Consider the following 22,271-nt stretch of genomic DNA (forward strand, 5'->3'; position numbering starts at 1 on the left):
TGCCCGAGGCCTGCTATCCAGCCAACTGGGTCTGTGGTTCCATGTGGACAGGTGCATGGGTGCATGATCTCCATGGTGGACCTGGAATGCTACAAGAAAGCAAGTCCTGACTTAGGGAGGAGGGACCAACCTCCTTGTTAGGCCTTTGCTAAGCCAGTGTACACTCATGTACTCAGGGTGAGGCATGAAGTTAAACTTTAGCAGGTAATGGTGGAATGCTCTGCCACCTTTAAAAATCTGGTTTTTGAAGAACATTTAGCAGCAGGAAAAAGCCATTCATGATTTAATGTTGCATGAAAAAGCAAGTTATGAAATCACACATCAAGTATGATTTTAATTGTTTTAAATTCACATACCTAAATATTCATATCAAAGTATTTGTGTATATATATGAATGTAAAAAGAAAATAAGCCAAAATGCAGTATTGGCTCTGTTCCAGCAATAGAATTTTACAGGTGGTTTTCTATTTTCTTTATATATTTTCAGAATTGTCTACGTGTACCCCTGTTATAGTTAGGGGAAAATATTAATTTCATGATTCTTTTAGTGAGCTGAAATCAGCCCTAAAGAGGCTATCGGCACATTGACCAGTCGACATGTCAGCCGTGGACCAGATGCCTAATATAAGACCTGTGATGGGCAGTATTTATTTCTACAAATATAATCTATCAAGATTAATTTCTGACTTGTACTTGAGAGAACTAACTATAGGTAGAGTTAAGGAGATGTCAATGAATTCTGTGAATATGCCCAGAATATTCTCAGAGTTATTTTTGCCTCAAGACGTGGGTGAAGCAACTTGTAGATGAAGCTTACCCGAGGACTTAAAAAACAAGAAGTACAAGCAAAATACAGCCAAAAGAGAAATGTGGCTTCTTTCTGGAGACCCCACTGAGGACCCAGATTGAAAACCACTTTCCTTTGTCTTCAGGCCCCGTGGCATTGCCTGCACTTCTGGGGCATCCGTGCACCCAGGTCTACCTGCGGCAGAGAAGAGAGATGGCAAGAATTGGCTCTGGCCATCCGTATTCACCCTTATCTAATCCTTAAGTGCAAGTCCTCTGATCTTAGGGACCTACCAGGCAGCTTCCTTTTTTCAGTTCTTCCAGCAAACATTTGTTGAGCACCTAATGTACCCTAAGCCCTAAAGACACAAAGTCAGATGAAACTAGAGCCTTCAAGGAGCTCCATCAACTGAGAAGGTTGACCCTATGAAGAGAAAACACTAGTAAATACCACGCAGTAAGTAGAGCCATGTCAAGGTGCTGCAGGGCTGCCTGAGGAGGGCCACCTGGCTTAACCTGGGGGTCAGGAAAGGGGACTAAGAGAGGACTCCTAGAAGATAGAATGCCCCAGGTGAATCTTCAAGGATGAGCGGTAACTCACCAGCCAGAGGTGAGAGATGGGAAAAGGTGTTTTGCCAAAAGCAAAAGCCATTTTATAATAGACAAAAGACTTGGCCATTTGGAATCATTTCTGGGGTGACTGATGCCATGAGAACATCCTCTCAGATGAAGGCCAGCCCCTTGGTCACTGCATCTCTAAGCACTGGCTGGTAGATTGTCGAGCCCTGCAGTCTGGCTTTTGCACAATATGCTGCGATTTAACATGGTGTCAACTATATGTACATCTCTAGACTGAATCCATAGTTGGCTAGGTAAGACACATCAGCTTCTAACCATACAATCCTGGATCTCCCAGGGTAGAAAGGGACCTCAGGGTCACCTGGACCAGTCCCCATCCCCAGTGCCATCTCAGTGCCAGTGACGGCTTCCATAGGTAGGTAGCCCATGGCAGAGCTGGCCCATGCAGGTGATCTAGGCATGGTCGTGATTCAGCAGTGCTGGTGTAGCAAACCTGAGGCTCCTCAGAGTGCCCTTGGCTCTTCCGCTCTGTCCAGGGCTTCCAGGCACAGATACAGCCCATCCCTTGAATGTCTGTGTTTGCATCCTCTTCAGGTGTGGGTGGCCTCTGCTGACCCCCAGAGGCCAAATAGCCAAATGAGGGCCTGTAGTTTTCTGGGGCTATGGAACTAACATGTTCCTTCAATGGCAGTTACTGAAATATGGTGGTGGTTTTTTAATGCTAATGGAAAGTGCCAGTAGGTAGGTCAGAATGGTCTACTTGGAAACAGCAGCTTCCCAGCCTGGGTCAAAAGGCCCCTCTCTCCCCATGGCACCCCGTCCCCTCTAGGCTTGCTCACTTATTGTCACGTCCAGCAGGTGAGGAGAAGGCTGCATCGGATGTACATTATCAGCCATTTTGGCAGTAACAGGTTAAACAAAGTGAGCTCTCAAACAAATGTTTACGTGAAGAAATGGATACCACTTATACCTCTTTCCATAAAGGATTTAAGGCAACCTCCATAAATAGGTAAGCTAGATCTGAAAATATAGGTACACACAGATCTGAACTAGGGAAAAGACCTACTAAAAGGAAGATCAACGCCAAGGGAAAAGTTTTAACGTCGATACGCAGACCACAGAGTTGTACATAGTTATTAGAGCCGAGCTACAAATTTGGCTCTGAGCTTCCTGGAGGTCAAGGGAAATAGGGAGACACATGCTTCTTTGAAAGAAGAGTAGAACCCATCCTCTCAGAAAACAAAACTTCAGTGAGACTGAAGTCTGAAAGGACTCTTTGTCCTGGGTCTCTATGACAGAATATTGTGTGATAGTATCTTACTAACATTCATGCAGTGAATCTCCCAAACACAAGATGCTTCCTTCGAGGCGCCCTCAGTGAAAGTAGAACACCAGCAGACTCATGAAAGCAGTAAGGCAGGAAGTCCAGTGGCACAAAATACTGGCTCATCTGAGGTCAGATCTGGGTTTGAATCCTGGCTCTGCCCCTCACTAGCAGTTTGAACTTGGCCAAGTTAATCTCACTAATCCTGAGCTTCTCACACATAAAATTGGGGGTGACAGTTCTCCCTTTATCAGGTAGCTGTGAGGGTTAGATTATCTACATCAGGCACTTAGCAGGTCCCTGGGATGGAGTGAGCAGTGTCACGTGGTAGTTGCTGCCAGCACTGCTTTATCATCCCTGTGAGACAAAACAGAATATGGTTCGGATTCACAGGTGGTCCAGCTTGGTGCAGGCATAAAGCCTAGCACAGCTGCAAGAGTGGGCTGAGTGCATGTCTGTAAGCTAATGTCCACACACAACAGTTTTCAGCTGAGCTTGATAGAAATTGGACAGCAGAAGGTTCTACTCTTTGTACTGAGGGTAGAGGTCTTGGGGCTCCAGGTTAAAGAAAGAGCTAAGCATTCTAAAATTCAACTGAGCAGATGTTAGAATTGACATCCAGTGTGAAAACTGAAGAGCCTAAAAGAGATTCTTGGCCAAATGGATGGCCAGCCCCTCTGGTACATGGAGACGAGCCAGAGTGACACCTGCAAATAGGGCCTGGGTTGTCTTGGAACCGTTTCCAGCCCTCTCTGCCAAAGAATGAAAAGGCACCTAGAACCCCAAGGTGACGGGTAAAGAGTAAGCTGTTTTTGAGCTAGAATATTTTCTCTTGTTTTTAATTATCAAAATGGAAAAGCTTATTTTTTATGACTGTAAAATTATTCATCTTCATTTGAATAAAGTTCAAAACATACAAAGAAAAAGAGAAAAATTATCCACAATCTCAACACTCAGTGATGACCATTAGTAACATTTTAATATATATCCCTGTTTTCTATGCACATAGACAGATACCATCTATGTTTGTATTTATCCATATGTTTTTACTTAGTCTTTTAACCAGTTTTTTAAAATGACTCAGTTTTCATTTTAATTGGCTGCACTGTGTGAATCTATGTAGTATACTTAATTAGTCCTCTATTTATGAAAAATTTTAAACATGATAATGAATATTCTTGCAAATATGCCACTGAACCCTTCAGCCTAAAAAATGTTAAAGCCCCTATTTTATCAAAATGCTTGTTTTTGTTTTTTTTTATTCTAAAAATGAAAGAATGCTTTTGTTTCCAGTCCCATCCTGGGCCACCTCCATAGTTGTCCCTCCAGGCCCAGCAGTGGCCTGGCTCTTGAGGATGCAGATAGAGCTGATTGCTAGGACAGAATCAAAAGGCACCCCCAGAACAGGGCACCCCAAAAAGAATCCCAGACTGGATGGACACAGGAGGACATAGTGGACTCCCAGGGGCGAGCAAAGTCAAGAACTGTGCTCTCCCCAAATTTGTTTGGAGGTTTCCAACAAGTTTGGAAGGAGTTTCCAAACTCCTCACAGGAGGGATGGGATGCAGCCTGGGGCTACCGTCACTGGGATAGTCATTGTAGATTCCACCTGCCTATGTTCTGTACCTGTGGTAAAAGCTTATTTACTGTACAGTGTGCTTCAACATTTCTAAGTTTCATGAGCTGGTTCTTCCTTTATAAGCTGACGATTCAACATATTCATTTCTTCCTTTATTATAATGATCATTACCAGGTTTTGGAAATGCTAAGTATTAATTTTTCAAATAAAACACGAAAGTATAAAGCAGGGAAAAAAATCATAAAAGAATCCTAGTGATACATCAGTTAATACCTGAGTGACCAGAATTTTTCCTAGAGGACAGATTGCCCACATCTATGCTGCGGTTTTTCTAACACCAAACTGATGAATGTGCTGGGTACAGCCTCAGTGACTAGGAGGCAGAAGGACAAGGAGGGACATTTCTTTGTCTCTCCAAGAGCTTCCCCTCCCCCACATCATTCAGTGAGCACTTCCTGGACACTTGCCATAGGCCAGGCACCAGCCAGGCATTAGGGACTCAGCCTGACACGTGGAAGTAGCTCAGTAAGTAGCCAGCGTGGTCAACTGCAGTCCTGACTGCCTTGAGCTCATAGTAAATGCAAGCTTGCCTACACATCTCTAGTTTGCATAAGAAAAACAAGTTTGTGTCCCTTGATTACTGTTAAGATCTCTCCTTAAAATATGATGGCTCTGCAAATTCCTCTAATGTAGCAATTCTTAATTCGAAGAACAGAATCCCTAGGGGAGAAGGGAAGGGCTTTAGAGATGGTGATGGTCCCCCTGGGGCGGTTGTCCCCATTGACTTGGGATTCCCTGCCTTCATCCTACAGAGCCTCTGCTGGAAAGGGAGTGTTGCCTGGCATCCCTCATCATGTAAGGGGCACATCCAATGGTTGAGAATCCTTGTGATGATGGATCATGTTAAATCACGAAGGACACCCTTTGCCTGGAGGCTGAGACCCAAGCAAATTGTGTACCTTTAGGTATCCTCACCCCAGCCAAGATGCACTTAACACCCAGTAGCTTCTGTATTTAATGTTTTTAAGCTTTTTTTTTTTTTTTTTTTAACAGTTTGCAGAAATCATTTATCTTAACTATAGTTCTAAGTTCAAGAGCAGGGCCTACCAACACCTGGATTCAAATCCTAGCTCTGCTGTGCTGGCTTCATGACCAAGTTATTTAACCATTCTGAGCTGAATTCTCTCACATGTGAAATAGGAATAATAGCCCCTCTGTTATAACCCCTACAGGGTTGTTGTTGTTGTTAGGATTCAATGAGAGAGTCCATGTGAAGCATGTCCTATGGTACATGGCACACAGAAAATAATGTTGGCTGAAATTGTCATTGGTTAAGTGTAATCATGAGTGATTCTCGAAACAATCCAGTGAAGTCACTACTGCATGTTATCATCCCCATTTTTAAATTAAGAAAAATGAGGCTCAGAGCATGCTGTCCCCAGTCATCATCCCCCACGCCTGTACCAAACATGCATGCACACACACAGGCTACCCGCTTTCATTGGTGGTCTTTGTAAGGTAGAAAATGCTCAAGACCAATTGCCATAATAAATGTGATTCTAGAAAGAGACTCATGCTGGAAAAGCCAAGGCAGGTATTTTCCAATAAGCCAGGAGGGGCAGAAAGAGCCACGGTCAGAGACAGGCCAGGTTAACATAGTGAACGTAAAGCTGAAGGGGTTTGAATTTATGCTCAAGGGAGGTAGTGACTAGAGATGAGAACATGGTTGTGCCAACTTAGAAGGACATTCCAGCTCTGTGGTTTGGGCTAATATGTATGAAGGGACACCCTAGTTCTTACTGTGATGCTGTGACCAGGATGGGTCACAGGAGGCATCTAGCTTCCCCACAGCCAGGGCTGAGGGTGGGGTGGTTTCAGGAGTGACTCCCCACGACTACATACTGTTCATCCCAGCTCAGAGGCTGGCAGTTCTCTTCCTGCTACCTGAACAAGGAGCCAGCCAGCCTTCTTCAGCACTGAATGGTGTTCCAGTTATCTGTTGCTGCTTAACAAGCCATTCCAAAACTTAGTGACACAGAAGAACATCCATTTCATTATGATTCTGTGAGTGAGGGATTTGGGCAGAATATGGCACCTCTGCTCTTTTCTGCTCAGCGATACCTGGGGCTTCCGCTGAGGTGGCTCAGATGGCTGCTGATGTTGGGACAGCTCTACTAGGGCCATCTCTCTGGGGTCTTGCGTCCTCCCCGTGTGGTGTCTCCTAGAGACTGAATGTCCAGGATGACTCCTTCGCTATGTACCTGGGATGACTGCAACTGCTGTTTCTTTCCAGGCAGCCTCTGCCATTTGGCTAGCTTGGACATTTGCGTAGCATGGTAACCTCGGGGTGGTCAAATGTTTACACGTGGCTGGCTTCCCTCAGAGTGTTTCAAGAGGCCTGGATGGAAGCTACAAGACTCCTTACAACCAAATCTCAGAGGTCCCAGCATGTCACTTCTGCAATACTCTGCTAATTGGGGAAGTCAGGAAAGCCAATCCAGATTCAAGGAGGTGGAGAAACAGACTCACCCTCTTCGTAGAAGGTCATGGCGTGGACACAGGGCAGTGGAATGGATGGCAGCCGTCTTGGAGACAAGCTACCACATGTGGGTAGGGGTAAGAACATGGGCTTTGAGTCACAAATACTGGTTCACATCACAGCTCTGTAACTTTCTAGCTCTGTGATGTCAGGTAAGTTACTTAGTCTCTCTGAGCCTCAATGTCCTCATCTATAAAATAAGGATAAAGAGATTTTGCAGATAACTGTGGTAATACTTAAATGAGATAAATCTAGTGCTTGGCATACTCAATTCCTAATACCTGTGAAGTCCTTACTTAATGGTAGCTATGCTACCTACAGTAATAACTCTATATAGTATAACTGTAGTAGTGCTATTTTTCTCATTTGTCCTTTGCCTATTCATTCATTCATTTAGCATGCATTTACTGAGTGCCTACGGTGTGTCAGGCATAGTCTCAGGCACTGACCTCCCCACAGTTGCAAAGATAATAATACATTGAAAACAGAGAGTAATTGGGCCTTCAGGTTTTTGAGGCATCTCTAGCTCTTCAATGCCAGCCAGCATCACTGGGGTCAGCAAGCCTGGCTCAAAGGAGGTAGCAAGGCTTGTCACCTAAGCCTCTCTGATACTGCAGTATTAATTTTTGGTCTCGTCCTAGTAGAGACTCCTACCCTCACAGTAACCGTCCTCCCATTTAAATAGTGGGACTGTTACTAAGGAGAGGCAAGAGAAATGAATCTTCCTCCCCATCTAGACATGTGTCAGCAGGTCCCACCTGATGAGTGTTCCCCTCAGGGGCCCTGGTATGTCAGTAACACAGTGCTCAGCATTTAGAAGCCCCATCAGAACCAGCTGCTCCTCATGCCCATGGGCCCTCCCTGGCTTCCAGAATCAATACCTCAAACATTGAGGCAACATAAGAGATAGGAAAGGTAACCGTATCCAACTCTTTACATAATCATAAGAAAAAACAACTCTGTAAAGCATTCTAAAATAAAGCGAGAAGCAAGACATCAAGAAGAACACAAGCCAAACCAGGAGAGGGCATTTGGCACAGTCTGGTCTCAGTGTCTTATTTGAGCAGTTTCCTAACACCAAGAACTAATTAAAAATGAAAAAGCAGGGCTTCTAACCCACTACCCTTAAAAACCTTTAGGCTTCCCATAATAGTCATGTGAAAAATCTCACTTGCTCAAATGAGCATCTTTGACTTTCTTTTGAAGACACTGGAGCTTTAAGTAAATCTCACTTTCAGGAATTTGTTTTTAGGTTAATGATAAAGAATTCACACTCATTAAGCTCCACTGTTCTAGTATCTAAAAGCTGAACATTATACAATTGCTGAATCTGCCGTCTTTCCCTTCATCCGTTTGCCCACCTAGAGCATGAATATCTGCTACATAGCCCTGACGGATGGACATCAACCATCTCCAGAGTCATGCTGAACAAGACCAAGAGCCCATGACTTCACATGGAGACTACAGAAGTCAAAAGCCCCAGTCTGCCTTTCAGAGGGGTCCCCTATGCGCACTAGGAGGCAAAGCTGACGATGACGTGATGATGCCAAGTGTAGGCAGTCGAAGGGTTCAGCCCTCTTTGTGCAGTGATGGCCAGAGCTATCTGCCAGCCCTCCTCCACTATCATTTGTCTGTGCATTGCTAATTTACTAGTCTGACTCATCCTTGGAGGCAAACACGGGATCAGTGCTCATTGCAGGAAGTGCTCAGTTGGCTGTGCAAGGTTCAGTGTCTCCAGCAAGCACACGTCTGTCTTGTGGGGCCATCATTTCTTAACATGTCACTCAAAGAAGACCCCTCCTCTGTCAAAACAGATTTCAAGCTCAGAGGCATTTTCCCTCCTTGGGTCTAAGACCACAGTAGTCTGGCATTGATCTGAAGTCTGGTCGGTCCAGAAACCCATGGACTTCTTCCAGTTGGGCCTCCAAAGGCCATCCTGTATCTCCTTCACTGTCTTCATCAAGTAGGAACAATGCCAAACAGTTCTCCCCAGAATCATGGGAATTGAGCTATTCTGTGTGCTTGATTGGGGAGGAGGGCCTGGAGTGAGGGGGCATAGTTGCAAAAGCAGCATAAGCAGAATGCCATTTCTGTTCTGAAAAACCATGAACAGACATTCTAGGGACACTGATCAGAATGAAAACTTGAGACAGACCATGCCTGCTCTCTGCTGGTGCAGTGATTTTAAGAAAGCTCTCTGTTGTGACTGATAGATAAGGCATCTACCTCTTTGGTGTGCTGTGACCTCAGGGGCATTGTCAAGACCCTGCCTCTCTGGGGTCAGACAACATCATGTTTTCTCAGTGAGAGAAGACCAGGTGGAGCTGTGCTGGGAAGAGAAGGCAGAAATCAAGGATTCATATCTAGAGAAGAGAAAAGAAAGCTAGAAGTCATCTTGAAGGGAGTGATTGAAGGTCCGAAGAAAAGAACCTTTCTCCCAGTCACTGCTTGGCATGGCATTTGGGCCTGACAGACTCTCCTGTCTCTTGCTGATTTGATGATAAAATATGGAAGTGGACCTACAGGGAGAGCAAGCGCCTCAAGAAATAGATGGATAATTGGCTCTGTTTGCATGCTGGCTGCTGGAACTGTGAGACACCACACCAGCATGACTAATACCTCTCCCCACCGCCTAAATTAGATTTTGATTGTGCTTTAGAGATGTTCACTGAATCACAGATGTTTGAGGTAAAAAGACCCAAACTTCTCAGGAACACCTCCTGTGGAGTGTGTGGGCTCGTCCTCACAAGCACAGCTGAGGCACTCCCAGAACTCAGATGAAGGACCATAGTAACCCCTTATCTTCCAAGGCCTGGGAGCCGACCAGCTGCCCACGAGGGAGGCTCTGAATGGAATAGGCTCCTGGGGCCAGGGGGTGTGGGCCTGCTCCCCGTAGGGTGAAGTTGAGGGTCAGCTCCTTAGCGTGGTTGTAAGCCAGTGCATCGCATTGCTGACTAATGCCTCATGTAGACTCTAAATTGGACCTGGGGTTTCCTGTTCTTCACAGATTTCCACTGACTCACTGCCACACCAGGTGGACTAGTTCAAGGTCCTTGCTAGTTCACCTCCCACAGTGTTCCTCAGCTACTCAACTTGGCCAACCTGCAGTATGCCACAGTAAATGCTTTTCTCTTTTCTCTTGCAGAATTTAGCCTACGAAATCATCCTAACACTGGGTCAGGCATTTGAAGTTGCTTACCAACTTGCACTACAAGCAAGAAAAGGGGGGCATTCCTCTACACTTCCAGAAAGCTTTGAAAACAAACCCTCCAAACCCATCCCCAAGCCTCGTGTCAGCATTCGCAAGTCGGTGGTAAGTAGAAAGAATACAGATGTTCTGAAAATCTTGAGCTGGAGGGAGAGGAAGCTGTTAAGCAGGTCCCAAGTGATGTGGGGGCCTGCCTTTCTATGTCTCCTTTGGCCTCCTCCTCCTGGCATGCATCCTTCACCCTCCCAGCCTGATTTCCTGCAAAGTCCCGGGGGACCATCTGTCTGAACCTACAGGATCCCAAGAAAATTCCACTTTCTCTGTCACCTGTGGCAGCTCTGTGAGAGGGGGACTGGGTGCCGCCGCTTCCTTGATGAATCTTTCCTGAAGGTTCAGGCAAGCTTGGGAACAATGTTCCCTAAGGCTTCACTGCCATCCCACCAGGGGCCAAAACCTCTTGCAAGCCACAGGCCGTTGGAGATGTTGGCAGAGGTTCACAGCAAGGCATCCCAGGTACTCTGCTAGAGGAAGCTAGCTAGGTGCACAGGCTCTGTGCACGTCTTGGGTCCGAGCAGAGCGGTCCTCTCCCCCTTGGCCAGAGGCTTAGATGCCAGCTTTCGGCAGGCTTTCTCCCAGCAGCTGAGGCTTCCTGCAGAGCGGGGACTCTTCAGATGCTGCAGCCCCTCCTTCCTCCTCGTCATCTGCCTTCCTCCAGGAATTTCCTCCCCTTCCCTCCCACGAGCTCTGTAGACGTCCTGTCCTAACAGACTTTCATGACTTCAAAGCGGCCTCCTCTGGTAGTAGCAATACCCAAAAGCTGGAGCGTTCCCAACCAGCCTCCCATCTGGCTTCTGCTCCGGCTGCCGTATGGCATCCTAGGAACTCTGGGGCTCGGGACAGACAGGCACCCCCAGATGCCTTGCTCTCACACCCACATATCTTTCTATCTCTAGCGTGCTCCTCTCCACCATCCCCGGCTTGTGGGGTCATGGGGGAAGTGTAGGATCTTTACTGTTTGTCAAGAAGCACCTCCGTTTGTGAGCATGTGGCTTCTTGTCTACAGTCTTCTTTTGGGCCTCTACTCCTGCCACCATTCTTGGCAACTTCGCTCCCTGGGGACAGTCCCTCCAGCATCTGGCCTCCGCTCCTTGACTACTCACTTCCACCCCACTTTAGCCATTTGCTCCCACGCTCATCCCTCATCTCTGAGCATCACCATTAACTGCATGTCCTCTGAAAATCTTCCTTCAGACACCATGGTCCCTTCACCTCTGCACCTACCCAGCCCCACTGGTTCCCAATCCTGATGCACTCCCACAAATCCAGACTTGTATGTTCAATTGCTTCTTTAATATCTAACAGACATCTGAGATGTAGAACAGAATTCTATTCATTTTAATTCCAGTATAATTGATACACAGTGTTATACCAGTGTCACGTGTATAATAGAGTGATTCAACAGTTCTGTACACTACTCAGTGCTCATCTAGACAAGTAATCTTAATCCCCTTCACCTATTTCCCCCATCCCCCCTTCCACTGCCCCTCTGCTATCAGCTCTCTATAGTTAAGAGTCTGGTTTTTTTCCTTTGTTCATTTCTTAAATTTCACATAGGAGTGAAATGTATGGTATTTTTCTTTCTCGGACTAACTTCACTTAGCTTTATACCCTGTAGATCTATCTGCGTTATTGCAAATGGCAAGATTTCATTTTTTATGGCTGAGTAATATTCCATTGTGTGCGTGTGTGTGTGTGTGTGTGTGTGTGTGTGTGTACACACACTTTTTCTTTTTTTAATTTTATTTTATGTTAGTCACCATTCATTACATCATTACTTTTTGATGTAGTGTTCCATGATTCATCATAACACCCAGTGCTCCGTGCAGAACGTGCCCTCTTTAATACACATCACCAGGCTAACCCAACCCCCCACCCCCCCTCCCCTCTAAAACCCTCAGTTTTTTTCTCAGAGTCCATAGTCTCTCATGGTTTGTCTCCCCCTCTGATTTCACCCCCTTCATTTCTCCCTTCCTACTACACTTTTATCCATTCATCTATCAGTGGACACTGGGATTGCTTCCATAATTTGGCTATTATAAATAATGTTGCAATAAACATAGGGGTGCATATATCTTTCCAAGTTAATGTTTTCAGATTCTTTGGGTAAATACCCAGTAGCGTGATTTCTGGGTCATATTGTTAGTTCTATTTTTAATTTTTTGAGGAACTTCCATACTCTTTTCCACAGTGGCTATACCAGTTTGTAATCCCACCTACAGTGCATGAGTGTTCCTTCTTCTCCATATCCTCACCAACACTTGTTTCTTATGTTTTTGATTTTAGCCATTCTGACAGGTGTGAGGTGATATCTCATTGTGGTTTTGATTTGCATTTCCCTGATGATGAGGATGTTGAGCATCTTTTCATGTGTCTGTTGGCCATTTTGTGTATCTTTTCTGGAGAAATGTCTTTCATTCTTCTACCCATTTTTAATTGGATTATTGGGGGTTTTTGGTGTTGAGTTGTAAAAGTTCTTTATATATTTTGGATACTAACCTTTTATCAGATATGTCATTTGCAAATATCTTTTCCCATTCAGTAGGTTGTCTTTTAATTTTGTTGATTGTTTCCCTTGCTGTGCAGAAGCTTTTTATGCTGATGTAGTCCCAGTAGTTTATTTTTTTGCTTTTGTTTCCATTGCCTCAGGAGATGTATCTAGAAAAATGTTGCTATGGGTGATGTCAGAGGCATTACTGCCTGTGCTCTCTTCTAGGATTTTTATGGTTTCAGGTCTCACATTTAGGTCCTTAATCCATTTTGAGTTTATTTTTGTGTATGGGTAAGAAAGTGGGCCACTTTCATTCTTTTGCATGTAGCTGTCTAGTTTTCCCAGCAACATTTGTTGAGGAGACTCTTTCCCACTGCATATTCTTGCCTCCTTTACTGAAGATTAATAGATCATATCATGGGTTGATTTCTGGTCTCTCTCTCTTCTGTTCCATTGATCTATGTGTCTCTTTTTGTGCCAGTACCATACTGATTTGATTACTACAGCTTTGTAGTGTAACTTGAAATCTGGGATTGTGATACCTCCAGTTTTGTTCTTCTTTTTCAAGATTGCTTTGGCTATTCAGGGTCTTTTGTGGTTCTATATAAATTTTAGGATTGTTTGTTCTAGTTCTGTGAAAAATGTTGTTGGTATTTTGATAGGGATTGCATTAAATCTGTAGATTGCTTTGGGTAGTATGGACATTTTAACAATATTTGTTCTCCCAATCTATGAGCATGGAATATCTTGCCATTTGTTTGTGTCATCTTCAATTTCTTTCATGAGTGTTTTATAGTTTTCAGACTTTAGATCTTTCACCTACTTGGTTTAAGTTTATTCCTAGGTATTTTATTATTTTTGGTGCAATTGTAAGTGGGATTGTTTTGTTAACGTCTCTTTCTGCTACCTCATTAGTGTATAGGAATGCAGTGGTTTTCTGTATATTGATTTTGTATCATGCGACCTTACTGAATTCATTTATCAGTTCTAGTAGTTTTCTGTTGGAGTCTTTAGGGTTCTCTATACATAGTATTATGTCATCTACAGATAATGAAAGTTTTACTTCTTCCTTACCAATTTGGATGCTTTTCACTTCTTTTTCTTGTCTGATTGCCCAGGCTAGGATTTCCAGTACTGTGTTGAATAAAAGTGAGAGTGGACATCCTTGTCTTGTTTCTGATCTCAGGGGAACAAATCTGTTTTTCACTGTTGAGTATGATGTTAGCTGTGGGTTTTTCATATGTGGCCTTTATTATGTTGAGTTATGTTCCCTCTAAACCTACATTGTTGAGGGTTTTTGTCATGAATGGATATTGCACTTGGTCAAATGCTTTTTCTGCTTCTTTTGAAATGATCATATGGTTTTTATCCTTTCTCTTATTGATGTGATGTAGCATATTGATTTGCAAATGTAAACCACCCTTGTATTCCGGGAATAAATCCCATTTGATTGTGGTGAGTGATTTTTTTTAATGTATTGTTGAATTTGGTTTGCCAGTGTTTTGTTGTGGATTTTTGCATGAATGTTCATCAGGGATATTGGCCTGTAGTTCTCTTTTTTCATAGTGTCTTTATCTGATTTTGATATCAGGGTAATGAGGGCTTCAGAGAATGAATTTGGAAGCTTTCATTCCTCCTCTATTCTTTGGGAAAGTTTGAGAATAGGTATTAGCTCTTCTTTAAATGTTCAGTAGAATTCACCTGTGAAGCTGTCTGGTCCTGGACTTTTATTTGTTGGGAGTTTTTTTGATTATGGATTCAATTTTGTTGCTGGTAATTGGTCAGTTCAAATTTTCTATTTCTTCCTCAATCAGTTTTGGGAGGTTATATGTTTCTAGGAATTTATCTAATTTCTTCTAGGTTGTCCCGCATGTTGGCATATAATTTTTCATAATATTCTCTTATAATTCTTTTTTATTTTTGTGGTGTCAGTTGTTATTTCTCCTCTTTCATTTTTGAGTTTGAGTCCTCTCTTTTTTATTTTTGCTGTGTCTGGATAGAGGTTTATCAATTGGGTTGATCTTTTCAAAGAACCATCTCCTGATCTGTTGGTTTTTTAATTTTCTATTTCATTTATTTCTGCTCTAATCTTTATTATTTCCTTCTTTCTGCTGGTTTTGGTTTTGTTTGGTTTTTTTTCTAGCTCCCCTAGGTGTAAAGTTACATTGTTTGCAATTTTTCTTGCTTCTTGAGGCAGGCCTGTATTGCTATAAACTTCCTCTTAGAATAGCTTTTGGTACATCCCAAAGATTTAGGACCATTGGGTTTTCATTTTCATTTGTCTCCATGTATTTTTTTTTCTTTCCTCTTTGATTTCTTGGTTGACCCATTCATTGTTTAGTATGTCACTTAACCTCCATGTATTTGTGTTCTTTCCAGACTTTTTTCTTGTGGTTGGTTTCTAGTTTCATAGTGTTGTGGTCAGAAAAGATGCATGGTATGACTTCAGCATTTTTGAATTTGTTGAGACTTATTTTGTGGCCTCACATGATCTGTTTTGGAGAATGGTCCATGTGCACTTGAAAAGAAGGTGTATTTTGTTTTAAGATGGAATATTCTGATTATATCTGTTAAATCCATCTGGTCCAGTGTGTCATTCAAAGCAACTGTTTATTGATTTTCTGTTTGGATGATCCATTGATATAAGTGGGGTATTAAAGTCCCCTACTACTATTGTATTACTATTGATTACTTCCTTTATATTTGTTATGAGCTGCTTTATGTATTTGGGTGCTCCCATGTTGGCTGCATAAATATTTACAATTGCTGTATCTTCTTGTTGGATTGTTCTCTTTATGATTAGGTAGTGTCCTTCTTTGTCTCTTGGTACAGTCTGTTTTGAAGTCTGTTTTGCCTGAAATAAATATTGCTAGCCTGGCTTTCTTTTCACTTCCATTTGCATGATAAATGCTTTTCTATCCTTTCATTTTCATTTCAATCTGTATGTGTCTTTAGGTCTGAGTCTCTTGTAGGCAGCATATACATGAGTCTTGCTTTTTTATTCATTCCATCACCCTAGGTCATTTGATTTACATTCATAGTAATTATTGACAGGTATGTAGGTATTGCTGTTTTGTTACTTGTTTTGTAGTTCTCTCTCCTTCTCCTGCTCTCTTCCTTCATGGTTTGCTGGCTTTCTTTAGTAATAAAGTTGGATTCCTTTCTCTTTATTTTGTGTATCTATTACTGTTTTTGTGTGGTTACCATAAGTTTTGTATATGACATCTTATTATGCATATGGCAGTGAGTATTAAGTTGATGGTCACTTAAGTTTGAACCCATTCTAAAAGCACTAAATTTTTACTCCTCTCTCCCCCACATTTTTTTTTAAGATTTTATTTATTTGAGAGAGAGAGAATGAGAGAGAGAGCATGAGAGGGGGAGGGCCAGAGGGAGAAGCAGACTCCCTGCTAAGCAGGGAGCCCGATGCAGGACTCGATCCTGGGACTCCAGGATCATGACCTGAGCTGAAGGCAGACGTTTAACCAACTGAGCCACCCAGCGCCCTCCCCCACATTTTAGGTGTCATATTTTACATCCTTTTATTTTGTGAATCCCTTAACTGATTTTTATAGATATACTTAATTTTACTGCTTTTGTGCTTCCTACTTTTCTTACTCCTTGCTTATGGTCTTTCCTTTCCACTCAAAGAGTCCCCTTCAGCATTTCTTGTAGAACGGGTTTAGTGGTCATGAATTCCTTTAACTTTTGTCTGGGAAGCTCTTTCTCTCTCCTATTCTGAATGATAGCCTTGCTGGTTAGAAGTTTTTTCTTATGGCACTTTGAATATATCATGCCGCTTTCTTCTGGTCTGCAAAATTTCTGCTGAAAAATCAGCCGATAGCCTTATGGGGCTGCCTTTGGATGTAACTGTTTTCTTTTTTCTTGCTGCTTTAAAAATTCTCTCCCTATCACTGCTTTTTGCCATTTTAATTACAATGTGTTTTGGTGTGGACCTCCTCGGGTTGATTTCGTTGGGGGCTCTCTATGCCTCCTGGATCTGGACTTCCATTTCCTTCCCAAAATTAGGTAAGTTTTAAGCTATTATTTCTTCAAATAAATTTTCTGCCCCCTTTTCTCTCTCTTCTCCTTCTAGGGTCCCTGTAATGCAGTGTTATTATACTGAATGGTGTCACTCAGTTCCCTTAATCTAGTCTCATTTTTTGTTAATCTTTTTTCTTTCTCCTTTTCAGCTTGATTTCTTTCCATTACTCTGTCCCCCCACATCACTGATCCATTCTTCTACTTCCTTTAGTCTGTTTATTCCCTTTAGTATATTTTTAATTTGTTATTGGGTTCTTCATCTCTGATTGGTTCTTTTTTATGTTTTCTATCTCTTTGTTGAGGGTCTCACTGAGGTCCTGTTCTCTTTTCTCAAGTCCAGTAAGTACCTTTATGACCTTTACTTTAAATTATGTATCAGGCATATTATCTCCGTTACTTATCTCCAAGAGTTGAGCTGTCTTGCTGTGATTTTGTCCTGTTCTTTCATTTGGGACATATCCCTCTGTTTCCTCATTTTGTCTAACCCCCTGTGTCTGTTTCTATGTGTTAGGAAAGTTAGCTATGTCTCTTGCTCTTGAAACTAGAGGCCTTATAAAGAAGAGGTCCTATAGTGCCCTGCAGTGCAGTGTTCCTCTATCAGAACCTGGCACTTATGGGGTATCACCTATGGGCATTGTGTGCACCTTACTGTTGTGGCTGAGCTGCTTTTGCCTTCAGTCCAGTTGTCTTCTATGGCTCTCTTTACCTGTTGCAGGCAGGGTTTGGTTCCCTGTGTTGTTAGTGAGCCAGTCTGGGGCAGCCTTGGGCTTGAGTTGGGTTAGGCCAGGTATTTTCCAGAACTGCAGAAGCACCGCACTGCAGGGCACTCTCCCTGTGTTGTCCCATGAGAAGTTTTTGTTGGTGAGTGGGGCCTGTAGTCAGACCAGATATCTGCCCCCAGCCCACTCCTCGGGCCATAAGATTGCTTGTGTGGTTTTATTCCCCTTTCCCCAGGGCAGGAGTCCCTCTGAGGTGGTGCTGACCCATCAGGGCTGCTTGTATACTGCTATGCTTGTGGCATTGCTTTGGATGGAATCGCCAAGGCCAGGTTGGGGGGTGGGGACCACAGGAGAGTGTGAGGGCAGGGCATGCTGCTAGCAAGGTAGGTGGAGAGTGTTCTTGCTGCAGTGGTTCACACAGGTGTACCTGTATCTAAGCTGGGGAGTGGGAGAGGGAAATGGTGCCTGCCAGTTCTTTTGTTCTTGAAGAAGTCTCCCAAAGATCTCTGCCCCTCCAGCACATGCTCTCAGATTAGTAAACAAATCTCCCTCCCTCCTGTATACCCCAGGTGTTTTTCAAACTGCTGCTTCTCTGCTGTATCTTGGTGGGGCTGTTTGTTATGCTATCTCTTTAAGGGCAGGGACTCAGTTTCCTATCACTCTCTGGCTCACTGATTTTTCAAAGTTCCAGGTGTTAAGCCCCACTGATTGTAAGAACTCACGATGTTAAGTTAACTCGCTGGTTTTCAAAGCCAAATGATAAGGGAATTCATCTTCCCAGTGCAGGTCCTCTGTGCCTGAGGTGCCTGGTGTAGGGTCTCCTCCTCTCCCCTCTGCACCCACAGCAGTCCTCCCTTAGGTCCTGCAGGTGTTTGGCTCCCAACTACATCTCTGCTGTTTCTACCGTCTTCATTGTGGCCTCTTTTCTACATTTACCTGTGAAAGGTCTTTTCTGCCAATCTATAGGTCATTTTCTGGGTTATTTTCACCGATGTGGGTGTTATCTAGGTGTATCCATGGGATGAGGTGAGCCTAGGATTCTCTTCCTCTGCCATCTTCCCTGGAAGTAAGTTCCCAGAACAGAATTCTTGATTTTTCCCTCAAAACTTTATATTCTGTCTTTCCGAGCTCAGTAAATGGCATAACCATTCACCATGTTGCTCAAGGCACAAACCAGAGGTCGTCCTTACTTCCTGTCTTCCTCTAACCACTGTGTACAACACATGGGCAGATTCCATCTGCTCAACCCCTAAAACATCTCAGAGCCACCCATTCCTCCCTGTTTCCTCACTCTTCTCGTCCAGGCTACCACCACTACTCCAGAACTATTGCACTACATGTCCTAATAGTCTTCCTTCTCCTTATGCAACCAAAGTGATCCTAAAACACAAACCAGTTCATGGCACCACTGCCCCAAGTACCTAAACCTAATTTCCCACAATGCTTCTCTCTGATGCTCAGGCCTTCCTATTCCTGGAACAGACCAAACTCACTCCTACCTGAGGCCTTTGTGTCACCTGTTCCTTCCACCTATCACGGTATCCCCCATATTTCTGCACAGCTGACTCACTTGTCATTCAAATCTCAGCTACATGAAGAGGCTTTTCCTGGGCCATCCATTCTGAGATAGATACCTAGTCACACTCAAGTGTATACCCAGTTTTAATTCTGTATAGCATTTATTGATGGAGAGTTGTTCATTATTTATCTCGTCCCCCCTCCCCAAAAAAACTGTAAGTTAAATGTATAGGAATTTTCAGAATATTTTTGGATTACCTCTTAGACTATTATAGTCTTTCTCATATGGCCTGGATAAATCTGTTCATGGCAGGTGCCTCCATCTGACTTTACTCTGGTCTCCATAAACTTCCAGAAGAGCACAACTAGGTTGGGTGCCATGAGGGCTTGTTAAATATTCATTGAAAAGCCTTCACTGAGAAATATGAAAATATATAGTGAATAATATTGATGTCCTTTAACTGCCTCAACATCCCATCCCTCTCAACTGGTGTCCATGTTCCATTTCCCTCAGGTCCAGTTGTTTATTGTTGAGAAATATTCCATGATCCTAAGAATATGTGAAGTCCTTCCCACAGCTTTGTGGAGATACAATCAATTCATGTTGGAAGGTAGCCATAGGGCATGGATCCCATAGCCTTTCATCAGGCTCCAAAGCTCACAGCACAAGAGAAATAAGAGAGACCTTCCCAGGCTTCCTTGCCCCAGCATTCCTGAGCAGAGCAGGTGGCCAGGGCCAGGGCAGATGTGGAAACACTAAAAGATGAGGCAGCAGTGTGGTGAAAAACTCCCTCCAAGGCCCCTCCTGAGAGCTCACAGCTCAAGCATTACCCAGGAATGGCCTGTTTGACTTTGTGTGCACAGGGGCTAAAATGTGGTTTTAACCATTTTATAGCTCAGCTCAGTCTGGTTCAAGGCTCAGCTTGACCTGGCCCTGCTCACCTTTTCACCCTCCCATCTCCACTCTGTGAACTAACTAACTGCAAGTTCTCAACCTGCCACTTCTCTTTACCACAGGAGCTTTGCACATGCTGTTCCCTCTCTCCTTGCCCCCTCACCAGGCAAACTCTAGCTCGTCCTCCAGCTGTTTAGACATTACCTCATTCTCTTATAATATCCATTCAGTAAGTATTTATTGTGTACCTACTATTTTTTACTGGGTTGCCAGGAGGTTTTCTAAGTTTGGGGGAAACAGTGAAGAGAACAAAACCATACACTGCAGTGGAGGATGAAGGAATAAATATCATGTATGTGGCATAGGATTATAAAGACTAGAGCTGAAGAGGAGAGCAGAAAAGTTAGGATGCTATTTTGTATTGGGTGAATAGGTGAGGAGATGATGTAGGCATGCAGGTGTCTGGGGAAAGGCATTCCCCCAGAGCAAAGGGTGTGGTCTTGGCATGCAGGTAGAAGCAAAGTCAGTGTGGCTAGACTTCACCTTGAGGAATTCAGGTTTATTCTGTAACAGAAACTACTGTAGGCTTGAGGGCTGGAGAGTGACATAACCTGGTTCACCTCTTCTAGGAAGTCCCCTGGCTCCCTAACCGCAGAGCAGCCTCCCTCCATCCATCCCCCTTCTCAGTATCAAAGTGCTTTTGTGTTTCCCCATCTGTGTGCCTTCAAGAGCAAGGGCCAGGACTCATTCACCACCCACCCTTTGAATGCCTTGCATACAGTCCTTATGCAATAAACATGTATGAGAAGGACAAACACACAATTCTCACATACCTGTTGGTCTGTGACAGGACTGCAGTCCTGTAAAGGCCTAGTGTTGGTTTCCAAGAAGTGTTAGGAAGCATGTTTACACCCCAGTACAGGTATTGTATAACAGGCATCAGCCTTTCTGTTTTAAAGCAGATCGACCCATCTGAGCAAAAGACTCTGGCCAATCTGCCGTGGATTGTGGAGCCGGGACAAGAAGCCAAGAGAGGAATTAATACCAAGTATGAAACCACAATTTTCTGATACTCACCATCCTCCTGTCCTCGCGGTGCCTTGCACGCTGAGCAGTCCCGGAGCAGGCTTCCCTTCGCGCCTCAGTTTCCACCCAGCCCAGGAGGAAGACTGCTCTGTTTGTGTGGCCTTGTCACAGGCGAAAGGCCGCTGGCCATTCCTGGGGACGTTCTTTCTGCACCAGTATGCAACCAAGACTTTCCAGCCGTAACCCCTGAGAGGCATGAGTTGAGATTTTTCGCTGACTCTCCCGACTCCCTTCCCTGCCACCACCCAAGGTATTTCTAATGACTCTGCCCCCAACACTGCTTTGCTGAATTTGGGGATAATACCTTTAAAAAAAAGAAAAGGTACAGGGGATCTTTAATACTGCCTAAAAGTATAAAAAATCTTGGATTTTTCACAGTCAGCAGTTTTAAAGGTAGAATCAGAACAGAACTACCCCCAAAAAACATCTGTAAAATTGTATCACTGAGCATCATTTCATGCATAAGGACAAAAACCACCCCTATGATTGCCAGGAAATCCTGTTTCCCAATTTCTATATTTGTGGATTTTATATGTAATCAACCATGTCAGATAAAGAAAACATTTACATCTATAGATTGATTAAAAATTTAAGAATAATTCAAAACAGAGGAATTTATTATGCACAGAAAAATGTGTCTTGTATTAAATATTTTTATTAAAAGAATGTTTCATTAATGCACTGATAAGAAAACTAGGTTAGTTGTGAGGGATGTTTCTGGTTTCATTTCAAGTAACTAAATTTTTACTGCTACCACCAAGAGGACTGGCTTGGGTGTGGCAAAGTGCTGATGACACTCCCCAGAGCAGGAGATTAGGGCAAGCAGACTGGCATCCAACCGAAAGTGCTGACGCAGCCATAAGCTGCAAAGATTGTTTTTTTTTTTTTAACTTTCACAGTGTTTTAAAGAAAACGTTAAAAAAAAAAAAAAAACTAGGGCTCCTGCTGTCAAGATTTCTGTCATGGAAACCTTGTTTGAGAAAGGTGTTAGTAAAATTCTATTGCAAAAATTTTTTTCTAGAAAAAAATACAAAAAAAAAAAAAGAGAGAGATTCCAAAGTAATAAAACTCTTTTCTTGAAACAAATAAATGTTTGCTTACTATTTGATTAAATAAAATTTACTTACATTTCTTTAAGGTATTTTAATTTTTTTAATGTCTCTGTGGAGTATTTGTATGATTCCATAATGTATATTTATGTAGAATCAAATTATATAAACAGTACCAATATCATTATAGAAAAAATAACATTTTAACATATATTGTTCTAACTGATCATATTGTGAATCATTCTGAAGTTCATTATAGCGATACTGATAAATTGTGGGATTGTCTTAATGTTTTTTTATTAACCGATATTATTTCAAACCTGAGGATTATTAGTTATTCATCAGTTGGTGAGTTTTAAAGAAAGATAATTAAATTTTATTTCAAACTGACAAATGT

At 43.1% G+C, this 22,271-nt stretch overlaps 1 protein-coding gene across 13 annotated transcripts in view; it reads left to right on the forward strand.

Moving 5' to 3' along the window:
* ANKS1B (ankyrin repeat and sterile alpha motif domain containing 1B) overlaps positions 1–21,898 on the forward strand; it is a 1,116,839-nt gene extending 1,094,941 nt beyond the window's left edge. For 8 of the 13 annotated variants that reach the window (XM_021687341.2, XM_021687344.2, XM_021687346.2 and 5 more), the window contains 2 exons: positions 9,953–10,120; positions 20,699–21,898. In XM_021687341.2, coding sequence (XP_021543016.1) covers positions 9,953–10,120; positions 20,699–20,809 — 279 coding nt within the window. In that variant the 3' untranslated portion in view covers positions 20,810–21,898. The remainder of the gene's footprint in view (positions 1–9,952; positions 10,121–20,698) is intronic. The other 5 variants (XM_021687343.2, XM_021687345.2, XM_021687348.2 and 2 more) reach the window with 1 other exon arrangement.
* Positions 21,899–22,271: the final 373 nt, after the last annotated feature.

The sequence above is a fragment of the Neomonachus schauinslandi genome, chromosome 5 (assembly GCF_002201575.2).
Source record: "Neomonachus schauinslandi chromosome 5, ASM220157v2, whole genome shotgun sequence".
Classification (NCBI taxonomy): Eukaryota; Metazoa; Chordata; class Mammalia; order Carnivora; family Phocidae; genus Neomonachus; species Neomonachus schauinslandi.